General features: G+C 46.4%; 1 protein-coding gene across 1 annotated transcript in view; it reads left to right on the top strand.

The window, feature by feature from the left end:
- The window catches only part of lrrc3b (leucine rich repeat containing 3B), a 36361-nt gene extending 21354 nt beyond the window's left edge, over positions 1-15007 (top strand). Inside the window, exon 2 of the mRNA XM_072447344.1 lies at positions 13989-15007. Within this exon, the coding sequence (XP_072303445.1) occupies positions 14207-14989 (783 nt within the window). The 5' untranslated portion in view covers positions 13989-14206 and the 3' untranslated portion in view covers positions 14990-15007. The remainder of the gene's footprint in view (positions 1-13988) is intronic.
- Positions 15008-17027: the final 2020 nt, after the last annotated feature.

The raw sequence follows: 17027 nt of genomic DNA, 5'->3' as shown, positions 1-17027 counted from the left end.
AACAGTTTTTGTTTCATGTTGATAGAACATAAAACTGAAAATTTACCGTCAAACGGGGAACTCTACCTGTCAGGCCATTGTACCTTGGACATGACTCATTCGTCCACTCAAATGGGACTTCCGCCGGTCCTGACCACTCCTCCAACGTAGGGAAACATCAGTCCAGGGGAAGTTTTGCCATTTGCATTCTCGGCCTGGGAAATAGGAGCGCGCTGGTGTCACTGTGTCTGCAGGTGAGCGCGCTGGTGTCACTGTGTCTGCAGGTGATCGCGCTGGTGTCACTGTGTCTGCAGGTGATCGCGCTGGTGTCACTGTGTCTGCAGGTGAGCGCGCTGGTGTCACTGTGTCTGCAGGTGAGCGCGCTGGTGTCACGGTGTCTGCAGGTGAGCGCGCTGGTGTCACTGTGTCTGCAGGTGAGCGCGCTGGTGTCACTGTGTCTGCAGGTGAGCGCGCTGGTGTCACTGTGTCTGCAGGTGAGCGCGCTGGTGTCACTGTGTCTGCAGGTGAGCGCGCTGGTGTCACGGTGTCTGCAGGTGATCATGCTGGTGTCACTGTGTCTGCAGGTGAGCGCGCTGGTGTCACTGTGTCTGCAGGTGATCGCGCTGGTGTCACTGTGTCTGCAGGTGAGCGCGCTGGTGTCACTGTGTCTGCAGGTGAGCGCGCTGGTGTCACTGTGTCTGCAGGTGAGCGCGCTGGTGTCACGGTGTCTGCAGGTGATCATGCTGGTGTCACTGTGTCTGCAGGTGAGCGCGCTGGTGTCACTGTGATCGTGCTGGTGTCACTGTCGGCAGGTGATCGCGCTGGTGTCACTGTGTCTGCAGGTGATCGCGCCGGTGTCACTGTGTCTGCAGGTGATTGCGCCGGTGTCACTGTGTCTGCAGGTGATCGCGCTGGTGTCACTGTGTCTGCAGGTGATCGCGCTGGTGTCACTGTGTCTGCAGGTGATCGTGCTGGTGTCACTGTGTCTGCAGGTGATCGCGCCGGTGTCACTGTGTCTGCAGGTGAGCGCGCTGGTGTCACTGTGTCTGCAGGTGATTGTGCTGGTGTCACTGTGTCTGCAGGTGGGCGATAGTCGCTCAAGTGTTACTTCCTGCTCTCGCACAAAGATTGATTTAGAACGGCACGAGGAACAGACTGGATTTTATGTGTTTTTTTTTAAACATCGATTCACAGAAACTAATCAGGACTAAAATGTGCATTAAAATAGATCAGAATCAGAATCATGTCTATTGCCATTGTCAGTGTTCTTGCTTTGGCATTAAGGTGCAACACAAAACAAGGAATAATAATAGTGCACGCATACAATTTAGAATTTTCAAATAAAATAGATTTGGTCTGAATATTTCAACAATTCAACAATTTACAGTTGGTTAGAATAGTGCAAAAAAATTGCAGTGCAATGAATAGTTATTGGTTTCAATAACTGTTAAAGTGGCAGGTGTTAAGTGTTAAAATACATCTTTGAGCAAATATTGATACTGAGTGAAAACAAATCCCAGAAAAACTAAAACTGTTTTTTTGTGTGACATTGACATTCTGTTGAGCTTTGGATTGTCACTGTTGTATAAAAATTGGTATCAACATTTAGTTCAAATATTTGTATTGTGACACTAGAAAGAAAAACATTCAGTCTTAAAATAATTTTTCAAAATTGGTGTTCACTTATTACATATTTTAGTGTAATAACACTTGGTATACTGTAGCTTATAACGGACAAATGAATACTATGGCAGTTCAAATAACCATTTTGATATCATTTCTATTCACCATTCTTGGTAATAATTTACAAAAAGATTGACAAACTATTAGAAAGTCTGGTTAAATGTTGATTGAAATTGAATAAGTACATTTAGAAAGAATTAAAAGTTGCCACACAAGTTGTTTTCAAGTCTGCTTTTTCCCCCCCTTCTGTTTTTGTCTAAACCTGTATATTTGTAGCGTGAAATGGGGTGAGAGAAGCTAGAGGCATTCGTCAAAGTGAATTTGTCGAGTCATTTGTCTAACACCACTCTTTAGTTTGGCATCTAATCCAGCTGCAGCTTTGATATACTGGATGAAAAGCTGTTTATTTCCTAACACACTGATAATGGCCGTCTTTATTGGCTTTAGAGCTTATGAGACTCTATTCTCCATTACTCTGCTGCTGACACTGAACGCAACTAGTAATCAGTGTTCCCGTTTCTCCCCCCGACGAGTGCGGTTAGCGGCCCGTAAAACCACGTCAGCGCTCTCAAAATGGTTCCTCAGGCAGATGGAGAGGCCGGAGCGCTCAGTAGTGGGGCCCCCTGCTGGTCAGAGCCTGTACCACGCGCTGTGACGCTGGAATTAGACGAATGTATTGACACAGGCTGAGGGGGAAACGGAAGGTACGAGGGTGATGGTCAGGGGGTTCAGCTTCAGCATCATATTGAAGACAAAAGGCAAAAGAGAAGCAAGAGGCAAAAGAGGAGAAGCAAGAGGCAAAAGAGGAGGAGCAAGAAGCAAAAGAGGAGGAGCAAGAGGCAAAAGAGGAGGAGCAAGAGGCAAAAGAGGAGGAGCAAGAGGCAAAAGAGGAGGAGCAAGAGGCATAAGAGGAGGAGCAAGAGGCATAAGAGGAGGAGCAAGAGGCAAAAGAGGAGGAGCAAGAGGCAAAAGAGGAGGAGCAGCAAGAGGCAAAAGAGGAGAAGCAGCAAGAGGCAAAAGAGGAGAAGCAGCAAGAGGCAAAAGAGGAGAAGCAGCAAGAGGCAAAAGAGGAGAAGCAGCAAGAGGCAAAAGAGGAGAAGCAGCAAGAGGCAAAAGAGGAGAAGCAGCAAGAGGCAAAAGAGGAGAAGCAGCAAGAGGCAAAAGAGGAGAAGCAGCAAGAGGCAAAAGAGGAGAGGCAAGAGGCAAAAGAGGAGAAGCAAGAGGCAAGAGGCAAAAGAGGAGAGGCAAGAGGCAAAAGAGGAGAAGCAAGAGGCAAGAGGCAAGAGGCAAAAGAGGAGAAGCAAGAGGCAAGAGGCAAGAGGCAAAAGAGGAGAAGCAAGAGGCAAAAGAGGAGAAGCAAGAGGTTTATGGCGATGTACCTGTTTTGTATTGATTCTGAAAGTGTAGTGGACCAAACTGAAAAGGCAAGGTAATGAAGGTAATTTAATGAAGGCAAGAAATGAATTTAACAAGGGCTTAAACATGATTGAAATAATACAAACTGACTCAAAAAACAAAGAATGATTCAAATGTTTTTTTTAAAAAAAGGACTAAACCCAAAAATAACACAAGGGGGAGAAATTATACTAAAACGACACGATAAAATGACTAACTTAAGCAAAGTAACAATAAGGCAAATTATAATAACTAAACAGAATACAATATCAGGGAATACAAAAATAACCAAAAACAATGCAATCTAAATTAGCAATAATAAACTCCCACAGCCTTTGTCAGGTGGTCTCCTCCTCCCAGTCTGCTAACGCAATAAACAAGAGTAAGTAACCAGAGTCTTTTAATTACTTTTGAGCTCTGATTGTTTAAAAAAGGAGAATGAGTAGAAATCACTCAAAAAACCACAGCCTTTTTTTAAACCTTTTATCCCATTGAGAAAGTCCCCTTGAGATGCAAGTTCTGGCAAGACAGATCCTTCATAACTCTAACACACATTTCAACATTCAGTCAGACTGCTTCTCCTTTGGCCAGCGCCGTTTTGCCTGACATGATATGATATGATCCTTCAAAGTGCCAGCTCACCATGGAACACAGTTGGAAAAGACCCCCCTGTATGTGCGCCTGTATATGTCAATTAGACAAACTTTGAAGAATAGAAGATGTTTCATCTCCCATCTAGGACAGTGGTTCACAAAGAGGGGAGGGTGGGACCCCCAGGGTCGCCAGATGATTTAAAGATGTAATATTAAAGGGATGATTGTATTTGATCCCTTTTTATAAATAGAAAAACGTCAGTTTTAGTTAAATTGGTTCCGATGACGCAATAAAGTACTAAAATAAATCAAACCTAATTTTAAATGATTTGACACTTGAAATGATTACAGACATGTATTTCATTTTGCTGTGGGGGTCCAGAGTGGCAGTCGTGATTATTTAAGGCCTGAAAGGTTTGGATTTAACTTAAATCATTTAAGAGAGTTCAAATAATGGTTTGGTCCTAGTTTGATTTAAAGAGTTGTACCATAAAGTTTAATAATAATAATAAATATAGCCGCAAGCGGCAATGATCGGCCCTCGCCACGCCGCCGCCACGCCGCAAGAGGAGGGGGCGCTAACGCGCCCCAATTGTCCTTTTATTGCGCCTACTGCTGAATCTGTGACGCTGTCACATCTTCTCCCCTTTGTTTTACCATCAAAAAGCAATTTTATTTTGAATTCTTGGCACAATGTGCGGCTTTGCCGCACAGACACCGTGACTCTTTGAATAAAAATGTGGATCACTTTTGATGGTCCACCCCTGAAGATGAGTCTCACCAAATTTCAGGTTAATAGGGCTAACGCCCTAAGAGGAGTTTGTGAAAGTATAAAGTGTAAACATGTTCTGGCGATTTCCCCATTGGAATAACATGGAAGGTTTCGGTCATCGTTACGGCAACGCCATAACAATTATGACATGGCTCTCATTGACTTTTTTGATGGGGATGCTAAAATTGAGTTGTGTGTCAAATTTCATATAATTTCGCAAAACTAAACATTTAACCTCCATATAAAATCTGTAGGGGGCGCTGTGGCGCCAAATGAATTTATTTCACTTCAAGTGGGTTTAGGGCAAAGAGTTTAACAACTGATTCTAATTTGACGCAATTCGGACTTTATCTGCGCAAACGGCAGAAATTTTAAATATGGGAGATTTCTGAAATTCTAGCTACAGTTTGCGGCTTCGCCGCACAGAGACCGTGAGAGGTATCAATGTAATTTGGATAACATTTGATGTCCCACTCCTCAGTAGCATTTTCACCAAATTTCAGCTTTTTAGGGCCAACGCCCTGGGAGGAGTTCGTAAAAGTACGACGTTTGGAAAAACTCCAAAATCATGTTTAGCCATTTTTGAAGCAATATGGCCGACATTTGGTTGGGCGGACGGCGTTGCCGTAATAATATTTTTTACTTCTCTTGTCACCATCTACCTCTGCGCCAAATTTCATGATTCTACGATCAGATTTTTTTTGGGTCATTTCCCATCTCTCAATGCATTTTTGGTACATTTGGGGGCGCTGACGCGCCAATTTTTTTATTTTAGAAAAGGGAAATAGCCAGAATGTAGAGAGGCACGATTTTTAGAGGTGTGCAAATTTTTGTGACTTTTCGTCAATGTTCACTGGGTGAAAAATAGGGGGGTTGGTCCCGAGAAGAAGAAGAAGAAGAAGAATATTCCGATGCGAAAACAATGTTTCCCATTTTTCAAATATCATAAACTATACATTTTCGGAAAGCGCTCGCGCTTTCCTACCTCATGGTGTGGGTCCCTGGTCACTGACGGGTACTTTCGTTAATTTTGAGTGGGCTCCGCCCACTTTGTGTTTTTGGCCCTCTATACAGTAATAATGTTCAATTTTTGCATTACATGCTTATATGCACGGAACATGCAAGAGATGGGGAACGTATTCGTGAGCTACTTAGCGCAAATGAGTGCTTTATATGGGGATGACGACCGCTTCGCGGTCGTCATCTCAATGTAAAGTGCTCGTTTAGTGCGCACTTTTGCACGGGCTTCGCCCGTTTACAACGGTAATGTTCCATTTTCCTACTACTAATTAGTATGCACGGGGCGTGCATGAGTGAAGGAGTGTGTTAGTGAGTGTTTGGAAGTGGGCGAGCGCTTCGCGCTCGATTTCGTGCGCACTACGTGCGCACTTTCGCAGCCGTGCTTCGCACGGCCTTACGAGATTAATAGGCCTCTCGCCAGCTTGTGGCGCTCGGGCCTAATAATAATAATAACTTTTATTTATATAGCGCTTTTCAGTGACCCAAAGACGCTGAACATAAAAAAAGGGGGGGTATTTACAGACAGGGGGGACAACACGTACAATACACATTAATATACAGATAAAATGAACAAGACAGAAGAAGTAGAGAGAAAAAGATGGGGATGTAACAGGGGGTAGAAGAGTAGGCAATGGGGTAGAGGAGGCTAGGGGTAGGGGAGGTCATAGGCTTGGGTGAAGAGGTATGTTTTTAGGCGGGATTTGAATGTTGTGAGTGAGGGAGAGTGGCGGACAGGTTGGGGGAGGGAGTTCCAGAGTCGGGGTGCTGTTCGGGAGAATGCTCTGTCGCCAAAAGTTTTGAGTCGGGATGTTGGTGCAGTCAGGGTGAGAGAGGAGGAGGATCGGAGAGCTCGGGAGGGGCGGTGGGGGATGAGGAGGTCAGACAGGTAGGGGGGGGCAAGGTGGTGAAGAGCTTTGAAGGTGAGGAGGAGTATTTTAAAGTTTATGCGCTGCTTGATGGGGAGCCAATGGAGAGAGCGGAGAACGGGAGTGATGTGATCACGGGACCGGGTGTGGGTGAGGAGGCGGGCAGCGGAGTTTTGGACCATTTGGAGTCTATGGAGGGAATGGGAGGAGATGCCAGTGAGGAGGGAGTTGCAGTAGTCAAGGCGGGAGGAGATGAAGGCATGGATGAGGGATTCAGCAGCGGGGAGGGTGAGGCAGTGTCGGATTTTGGCGATGCGGCGGAGGTGGAAGTATGAGGTCTTGACGATGTGGCTGACATGGGGAGTGAAGGAGAGGGTGGGGTCCATGATGACACCGAGATTGCGTACCAGGGTAGAGGGGGTGATGGTCGAGGTGTCGATGCTGAGTGAAAAGGGACCAGTTTTATTGAGAGTGGATTTGGTGCCAATGAGGAGGAGCTCTGTTTTGTCACTGTTCAGTTTGAGGAAGTTGTGAGTGAGCCATGATTTTATTGTTGAGATGCAGGTTTCGATGTGGCTGAGGGGAGGGTTTTGGGTGGATTTGGTGGTGAGGTATATCTGGGTGTCGTCAGCGTAGCAGTGAAAGTCTAGGTTGAGTTGGCGGAGGATGTGACCAAGGGGCAAGATGTAGCAGATGAAGAGGAGGGGGCCGAGGACTGAGCCCTGGGGGACCCCTGCGTTACTGGGGAGAGGGTGGATGAGTGACCGGAGAGGGAAATGAACTCTTGCCTGTTGGTGAGGTAGGATGTGAGCCAGTCAAGTGCAGAGCCCTCAACACCCAGTTGGCGCAGCCTTTGTAGGAGGATGGAATGGTTTATAGTGTCAAAGGCTGCGCTGAGGTCTAGTAGTAACAGGATGTTGAGGGCCCCGGAGTCTGCAGAGGTGAGGAGATCGTTGAGTACTTTGACCAGGGCTGTTTCAGTGCTGTGAAGTGGGTGGAAGCCAGATTGGAGGGGTTCATAGAGGTTGTTTGACTGGAGGTGGGTGTGAACGGCAGGTTGGAGATGGGGCGGTAGTTGGAGAGGTTGGCGGAGTCTAGGGTGGGTGTTTTGAGGATGGGGGTGATGGAGGCCAGTTTGTAGATGGAAGGAACATGGCCGAGGGATAAAGACTGGTTGAAGAGGGTGGTGAGATGGGGGATGAGAGCAGGGAGGCAGGCCTTGGTTAGAGTCGTTGGGAGGGGGTCTAGAGAGCAGGTGGTGGTTTTGGAAGCGGTGATGAGGTCTATGATCTGAGAGGAGTTAACAGAGGAGAAGGTGGTGAGGGGAGGGAAGGGTGGGTGGTCAGGGAGAGGGGGGGGCAGGGGTGGGGGTGGTGATGGAGTTAATGGAGACGGCAGTCATGGAGCTGTTGATTTTGGAAATTTTGTCATTGAAGGCAAGGAGGAAAGAGTTGCAGAGGTCAGGGGAGGAGGGTGGAGTGATGTCCGGTGGCTGGAGCAGCATGTTGACGGTGGAGAACAGGGTGCGAGGGCTCCGGTGGGAGCTGTTGATGAGGGTGGAGAGGTGGGCAGATTTGGCGGCTTGGAGAGCGTCACGGTAGGAGGAGATGTGTAATTTGAAAGCTTCGTCGTGGACGGTGAGGCGGGTTCTTTTGAGGAGTCGTTCGAGTTGGCGGCCAGTCTGCTTCATGGTGCGGAGTTCAGGGGTGTACCAGGGGGCGGGGTTGATGTATGAGACGGAGGAGGTTTTCCAGGGGGCTAGGCAGTCAAGGGAGTCGGAGAGGGTGGTGTTGAGCATGACAGCATAGTCGTCGGGGGAAGAGGGGGGGGGAGTCAGGGGGGAAAGCAGAGGATATGAGCTGGGAGAGCGTGAGGGGGTTGACTGACTTGATATTGCGGTAGGTGATGGTGCGTTTTTTTGGGGTAGGGGGGCGGAGAAAAGGATGCAGAGATGATCAGAGAGTGTGAAGGGGAGGGGGTGGGGCTTAGATATGGGTAGGAGAGAGGAACAGACTAAGTCAAGAGTGTGGCCTTTGGTATGGGTGGGGAAGTCAATATGTTGGGTGAGATGGAAGCAGTCCAGGAGAGAGAGGAAGTCGGATGTCAGTGGGGCGTTGGGGCAGTCAACGTGGATGTTGAAGTCACCAGTGAGTAGGAGGCGGGCAGAGAGAGAGGATGCGATGGTGAGGAGTTCAGACAATTCAGTGAGGAAAGAGGGGTGGGGCTTTGGGGGACGATAGATCAAGATAGCGGTGATAGAGTTGGGGAGGGAGAAGGCGAGGTATTCAAATGATGAGATGGATGGAAGGTTGAGGTTCAGTTCAGTGATGGATGTAGATTTTTTATGAATAACAGCAAGACCTCCCCCACGCCCGGAGAGGGGGTGTTTGGCAGTGTAAGTGTAGTTGGAGGGAGTGGCTTGGTTGAGAGCATAGAAGTCCAGGGGCTGTTGCCATGTTTCACAGAGGAGAAGCAGGTCAATGTTATTGTCCAGTAGCAGTTCAGATATAACAGGTGATTTGTTGGCGAGGGAGCGGCAGTTCAGCAGTGCAAGGGAGATGGATGGGGGCGCGGAGATGGATGGGGGCCCAGGGGTGGGGGGGCGGAGGTTGCTGAGGTTGGCAGTGCGGCAGGTGGGGGTGACGGGGGGGCGAAAACTAGTCCAGAGTGAGGGGATAGGTGAGCCGTCGTTGGAGTGTTGGTTATGGGAGAGACCAGAGCCCCTGTGGATGTAGCGGGGCCGGCGAAGGATCCCAGCTGAGCTAGCTGCAGAGGCAGCAGCAGCTGGGAGACGGTGGTTATGGTTGAGGAGGTGAAGGTCAGCAGCGGTGTAGGTGAGTAGGCGAGAAGTTGGTGGAGCGGTGGGCTGGAGGCGCGGGAGTGATAGTCCGAGGAGGAGATGGAACGTAGCAGCAGATGAGAGTAATCCAGTTAGTATGTTGGCGGTGGCTAGAAGCTGGTTAACTAGAAGCTGGTGGGCAGAGAGTTGTGAAAAAGCAGCAGTGGACCAGGTGTTGAAGCTGGTGGAGTGAGTGGCGTTGGTTGCCCCAGACCTTGTCTGCACGGCAGGGAGGCCCCGCGATACTATGACGGACCTCTGCAGGTGTTAAGCCAGCTGTTAGCTGGCGGCTAGGGCAGTAGATAGTCCAGGAGTGAGGGAGGAGATGAGTGATGGACGGTGCAGTAATGTCCGATGAAGTTAAGGAACAGGGATGTACACAACACAACAGGGACAGGGACAGAAGACAACACAGAGACGCGGGAACAAAACAAAACAATGGAAACGACAGAAGCGGCAGTCCACATACCAGACGCCGGCGTTGCTCTAGCCCAATCAAGACGCATTTGAGTCCAGTTTTGTGACCAGATCGCCCCCGTCTGTGGAGCGGGGAAAGCAGAGAAACAGGGCTGTACCTTGGTTGTATGGGGCTGCTTTTCTCCGGGTGGAGCCGGTGCCCCGCTCTCCGTGTCTGCTCCTGTGGCGGGCTGGGGCCACACCTTCGCCCAGGTACAGACCTCCGGGGCGGCGGGTGCGGGAGCGCGGAGCCGGTGTTCGGGCGTGGAAACGCCGGTGCAGCGGAGGAGAAGCGGAGCCGCGTGCGGCTCGTGGCGGTGCGTGCCGCTCGTGGTGGAGCCGGTGATCGGACACGGAAACGCCGGTGCAGCGGAGGAGAAGCGGTGCCGCTCGCTCGTGGTGCGTGCGGCTCGTGGTGCGTGCGGCTCGTGGTGGAGCCGGTGATCGGAAACGCCGGTGCAGCCAGTTTAGTCTGGACTCTTGGTTATGAATACAGTTGAGAAACATTAGCTGCTTAGCTTAGCATGAGCTGCTTAGCTTAGCATGAGCTGCTCAAAGAGCAATATTTTCCCATCTGAGGCCAAGCTCTGAATAATCGAGTTTGTTTCCTTCACTAACATGAGATCCATGATAATATATGGGCAATATTAGTCCATAAATACTGCAGTGTCACTCCATCCATCATTTTTCACTCAGTAGCCATCATTTGTTTGTATTACAAGAATATTTATTATGTGCATTACAAGTATATGTATTATGTGCATTACAATATTATGTGAGAGACAAGGGAAGTGAAATACACAAATTGAAATATTTTCACTTGGTTAAGAATTTAATGACAATGCCTTAAATTGTGATTAAAAATTGAAACTGATTTAGAATCTTAGCTTGTATATCACGGCATATCATCAACTCCAGAAAACATTTCTGGATTCGCTGAAGACCGTCAGGTGGAGGCTTAGTCTAGACAAAGATAATTATCATAATTCATTAACCTGAATGTAATTGTGAGATAATTCTCATCAACATTTTATCAGCTAAATACTATGCTTATGTTGATTTTCCATATCCACTTAAAGGTTGAATGGACGATTTCTTTGGCCCAAATCTGAGTCTTATTTCCTCGTGGCGTGGACGGCCGATTAGTCCTGCCACGTATCAATCATAAAACGCACCTACCGCTCACCTGCAGCCGCGTGTGGCTCGTCCCCACGTTTCCGCGTGTCTAAGCGCATGGATCTACCATAATATAGTTCCCTCAGTGTACGGGACAAAATGAAGACGGAGAAAGACAGTTCGAGCTGACTCGGAAGAAGACGGAAATCTACGGGAGACGAGAGATGCGATGCGATGCGTCGCGCTAATAAACAAACGCACTTCCGCCTGCGTTCTCAAATCGCCGAAAAATCGTCCATTGCGCCTTTAAGTCATTGTCCATAAAGAAAATAATAGTTTAAAATATTCATTATTAATCAGTCTACTTTCCACCATTAGACTCTTCCTGCTCTTGGAGTGGCGTTCACATGTGCTGGAGAGTATAGGAAATATGGGCCACAGAGGCAATTATAAGTGAAAGCTCATTCTGTTCTTTGCATATTGAGCCTCGTTGGTGGAACCTGGAAGACCAATTATTTCTACATTAAGACCGAGAAAGCCGGTCTTAGCAGTTTGTCTTGTTAGGCCTGATCAATACACTGTCAGATAATGGACTTTCCGTATAGCATGCCCAGGCTAGTGAAGTCGAGGAGGAGGCGGCGAGAGGGAGGCGGCGAGAGGGAGGCAAGAGGGAGGCAAGAGGGAGGCAAGAGGGAGGCAAGAGGGAGGCAAGAGGGAGGCAAGAGGGAGGCAAGAGGGAGGCAAGAGGGAGGCAAGAGGGAGGCAAGAGGGAGAGGGTTGGAGCTTGTTTGCACTCCACGCTCAGCTGCAGTGGTGGGTCTGAAGTTTGGGTTATGGGAAGAAAGACACAAAGTAGTGCTAAGTTCTAAAACCGAATCCCTCTGTGATGTGAAGTGACATTCTGTCCAAAACCAGGGACATTTTATACACAACTGACCCATCATTTCAGTTTAAACAATCCTATAACAAAATCAAGGCATTATTATGTATTATTATTTGTGGAATCATAGCTATTTATTTAAATTTATTTTTGCCCTTGTTTAAAGTCTGGTTGCTATGTAAACGTAAGTTAATTACCTCCTGCTCATGTCCAACTAGGAAGTACAATATTAAAGATCACCAAAGTTGCATGTTTGGGATGCTCTGGATCGTATACCACAGTGTGAGCCACTTCCAATATCCAGACTGTCCCAATAAAACAAAACCCAACATTTTGGAGTGGCTTTTTATTGTGGCCAGCCTTAGGCACACCTGTGCAATTTTCATGTTGTCTCATCAGCATCTTGATATGCCTGTGTGGTGAGACGGATTATTAATGTTAATATTAATATTAACATCAATATTAATATTAATAACTCAATAAAACAGATATTGACAGATTTTAGAGCAATATATGAAAGGTGTGGGTCTTATGTGGATAAAGATAAAATGTAATTGCTCAGTGTTGAAGCTTCTGTCTATTGTTTAAACCTAAAGCATGTTTTAATAATCTTTGTGGTTTCAAAATTGGTATATTCTTGAGAGTTTGACATTTTAGTGTTGTGAAAACACTAAATACAATCAGGATAAGTTACAGGTCAGGCCTGTGGAGAGGTGACCTGAGAGGGCATGTTTTTCCAAGATATTTAAGAGTGATAAAAACACCTGTAATTTGAATATATGCAAAATAGGTATGTTTAATGCAGTACTGCGGAACATTCCAGGCAAAGCATCATGCGCATGGAGACGGACCACCAGGAATGTTCTGTGACTTGATTTATGACCCACCATTTGGCACTTGTCGTAAGTTTGTCTTTATATAACTTCACATTACCACATTTATTTCTGGATAATAATTGAGCTATAAACTCTTCATATTATTGATTTTTGTGGTATGTTTCCTAGCAACAACCACCAACAACTGGCACAATTATGTCAAAACAAAATCATTTAATGATAATGACCCCGGCGTATTCACTCGAGCATCTTCCTAATTTATGTTAACGAAGCCTAATTAGGGCCGATGGCTTCCACTTGTGCACGCTTCTGTTTGTTTGGGGGCTTTTAAAGAGTCGTTCTCCTGGACCCCTGCAGCTGATCCAATTCCTGCAAACATTCTTCAGGTCTAATTTCATCTTTGCAATACTGCCGTTCATTTGTCCCCTGCAGCAGAGGCTTTTAACATGTGCAGAGCCTGTTTGTCCCACTTATTGTTTGAGTTGCTAATGGTTGAAGTGGATATTGATGTGAAAAGTTTCTCTTTAGTGACTTTTTTCGATTTACAATACCAACAATCTCTTGTATAAGCACTTGTTAATTAGAGCTGCAGAATATTTCGCAATTTGTGCTGGGGCAATTATCAAATCTGAAAGACTGCAATTATTTAGATAATAGAATGTCCTCTGCAAAGAACAAAATATCCTGTGCTTTTATAGAAATATTGTTTCCTTCTCCTTCTTGGCCGCGTTATAGAACCGTAAGGATTATAAAATGTGTTCTAAAACATGATTTATTACATTTCCACACAATCTTGTTGGGACCTTTTTGTTCTATGAACCCCTGTGGACCCCCAGTGAATATTTTAATACCCGACTCCCAGGGACTCAATTAAACCTCTACAGACATGTTCTGAAGTGCATGTGATTTTTTATTACTTAATCAGTTTATATTTCAGTCTTCTGTTGAATATTAATGCTCCTGGAGTTGGACCTTGAGCATTATAAACATAATCTAATCACAATCTCAATAGAAAATCTGAATTTGATTTATTTCTTGTGCATTGCTAGTGTTAATTGAAATTCTCTAGTAAGGAGCTTTATGTCAATTTACATTAAGGAAAACGATACACAAAGAAGAGCCAGAGCCTTCAACAAGGATGAACAATAGGGGGCCTGGGGGCTACATTGGGCCCAGCAGAGTTCCCATCTGGCTCTCGGAAATGCACAGTATCTGTAGTGGATCCTTGAAGGGGGTTTGCTCTCTGCTTGTGTTCAGGGAGATGTTACTTTGCCTGGAATGTTCCATGTCTATTAATCTAAAGAAGTAACTCTTACTGTGAGCGGCGCCTCTGATTTCCCTGGTGGAGCAATTGTTTGTCTCCATGGAGATACACAAGTTTATTGCCATTGCCATTTCAGTAGTGACAGTTTTTTGCCATGTTTGCCATACACACAAACCTGTTTTTGAAATGCGTCAGCTATGCTCCTCATAACGGCGATCAACAAAGTGCTCAGAGGCAACACGCGCTCTCCATCACACCCTCTCACTGATTCTCTTCCCATGTCTTTCAGGGTTCACACCATGCTAGCACCACTTCACGCCTTCCGCTCTCCCACGGGTGACCACTACCCACAGTGAACCGGCAGCACCATCCAGGACCCAAACCACGCACGATGCCATGTGCGCTTTGACTCTCCTCCTCCCCCGTCAACCCAGTCTCCTTCTGCCTCTCCACCAGCTCCAGAGTTCCGCGGCGGGATGCTGGTGGTGCTGACAGCTGGCGGCCAGTATGACTCTGCTGGACGTGTGGCTGTCTCGCTCCCTCCCCATGTGCCTGCTGCTCCATAGCCTGGTTCTCATGGCGCTGTGCTTCCCCTCGGCGAGCATGTGCCCCAAAGGCTGCATCTGCCAACGGGACTCCCACCTGCACGGCCTAAACGTCACCTGCAGCAACGCCCGCTTCAAGGAGATACCCCCTGGCTTACCTGTGGATACTGTTCTCCTGCGACTGGATCACAACCAAATCGGAACGGTCCCAGATCAGATTTTCCACGGTTTGCGGTATCTAAGGGAGTTGAACTTGTCCTACAACATCGTCGAGACTCTTGGCGAAGGAGCGTTCAGTGGGATCGAAGCTACCTTGCAAGTCTTGGACCTTTCGCACAATCGGATTACGAGCGTCCACAAGGATGCGTTCGCCAGGCTGAAGGCGAGGGTGATCGTGGATGATAACCCATGGCATTGCGATTGCACCCTGCAGCAGGCGATCGGGGGGATGGCGCACAACCACGAAGCAGCCGCGAGGGTGCTGTGCCGGAGTTCCGAAATAAGGGACCAGGAAGGCCGGCCATTTTTGGCAGTGGACACCGATCTTTGCAACTTGGCTAAAAGGACAACGGACTACGCCATGCTGGTGACCATGTTCGGCTGGTTTGCCATGGTGATTTCCTACGTGGTCTACTACGTGCGGCAGAATCAGGAGGATGCGCGACGGCATTTGGAGTACCTCAAGTCGCTCCCGAGCAAGCCCAAGAAGCCGGATGAGGCAGACGATATAAGCACTGTTGTCTAATCGCAAACTAACAGTCTCCTGAAAAAAAAAATGCACTCAACAACCAAAATGTTACCCATTTTGTCGGAGTTGTAGGAGTCTTAGTAACTCAAAAGTTATGTTGTTGTGTGTCCTTCCCAGGGATGGTGGAATAGATGACCCAAGGCCGAGTAAATCAATCTACTTTTTTCTATAATTCTATAATACTTAAGAGTTGGAAACATAATCTCAGGTTTCAATATCGACAGGCTTTTATAGATAGAAATTTGGAATCTTATGATGATAAAACTATATTTCTAAAAAAGAACACCCTTATTCCTGCATGGTAACTTGACAGATAAATGACCAATCATTAGCTTTTTCAAAAGATGTTTACAGAAGTTTCCTCTTTCTACCATTCAGTTTAAAAATAAAACATTTTGTACAGAAAATACCCCTCTGCTTGCCTTAAGGTACGTCGCATTATTGAAGCAGGTTTCTTTAAGCGATGTGAAATTGAGGATAGTTGGAAATGCTATCATGTCATACCAAGTGATATAATCAACCAAATTTCATTCAAAAACATTGGAGCTTATTAACACATCATGGCTTATAATCAGAAGGCTACACACAATGTCAACCAGTGCCAAGCAAACTAATTTCACAGCATAAGTAATTTCAATACACAGGCATGGAAATAATGACTCAAACAGTAAAGGATGCACCGTGCACAATGTAACTTTTCCGCCACCTGCTTGTCTCCATGGAGATATGATTCCAAGACGTATATCGATATTAAATAAAACAAATCAGTATCGCTACTCTAGCTCTCAATATCGATGTTCCCCCCAGACCGTTGGGGCTAGTGCAGCGGCGCATCTATTGAGCGCATAAACGAATCAAAGAAAGTTAAAGAAGATTGGAAGACGTCGGGGGAAAAAAAGACGTGTGGACATATTCTGGCTTTAAAACAACAGCCACAGCTTTTTCCATTTGAAATGATCCGTGACCGCTCTCCTGTTAGCTCCACTTCTAGCGCTTCAAGCTAACGTTAGCCTTTGCAACTGTACACATACGAGAGCCCATAGGAAAACTTGAGCACTCTTATTAAACACACAGGCTAAAGTGTCCACAAAGCCTCCAAAACACAGTGTGAAATCGACCAGCGCTTTATACTGGGTGTTTGGCCGAGGAGGACGAGCTGCGCGCTGAGCTAAATTAGCCCACTGTGCTAGTCTGCTGCTCTCATCAATGGCTCGTTGTGTCACTTGAAAACAAATTCTATGGACAATGAGGAGTTTAAATATGGTGTTTTGACCTGAAAGAAAGACAGAACTAGTCCTGATGCCAAATTAAAATGTATTGTTACATAGTTTAATGGATAAACCAAATTTCATTAGTGGTCAAAATAACGTTAAAAATGGGCAATTAGTCAAGAAAGAAAATAAAAAGCGCTATGCCTAACGTGCACATACTGTATCAGATGCACATTATTCACTCACTGCATTTTATTAAAACCTGACTAATAAAAACCCAAATCGCCAAAAACGACATCTTTCTCAGATCTAACTCTTAAGAGACCTATTGTCAAAATGGCTCCTACACAGTGTCCCTGTCCTTACCCAGACGCACACACGGCCCCTTCCTCCCTCTCCCCCCACGCTCAGCACTCTGCTGCTCCAGACATTGTCACTGGATAAAAGCAACACATTATGACGACTTTCATTCTTCCCATTCTTGCCACCGCATCTTGTGGCCGAACCCTGATCTGCTGAACTATAGTACACGTTCTCCTCATCTGTCCTGACTCAAAATAATGCAGTACAGCCCAATCGTGAGCCATGTATCGAGGTGTGTATCATATCGCCAGGTTCCTAATGATACCCAGCCCTTTATTAAATATACAGTATCCACCTTGCATTATCATTATCATCATCCATTATGTCAATTGGCTCTGTGCACAATCTTTTTTTAATTCAAACTTAAAAGATAAACCACCAATCAAAATATCCGATTTTGTTTGTATGTAAATTACTTCAATCGGTTATTTTAATGAATGTATTACAATATTTATTATGCC

The sequence above is a fragment of the Eucyclogobius newberryi genome, unplaced genomic scaffold (genome assembly GCF_026437365.1).
Source record: "Eucyclogobius newberryi isolate DKJ021-1_F unplaced genomic scaffold, fEucNew1.0.hap1 SCAF_16, whole genome shotgun sequence".
Classification (NCBI taxonomy): Eukaryota; Metazoa; Chordata; class Actinopteri; order Gobiiformes; family Gobiidae; genus Eucyclogobius; species Eucyclogobius newberryi.
Note: the sequence above shows the minus strand (reverse complement) of the source record. Positions and strands in the feature narration are given on the sequence as shown.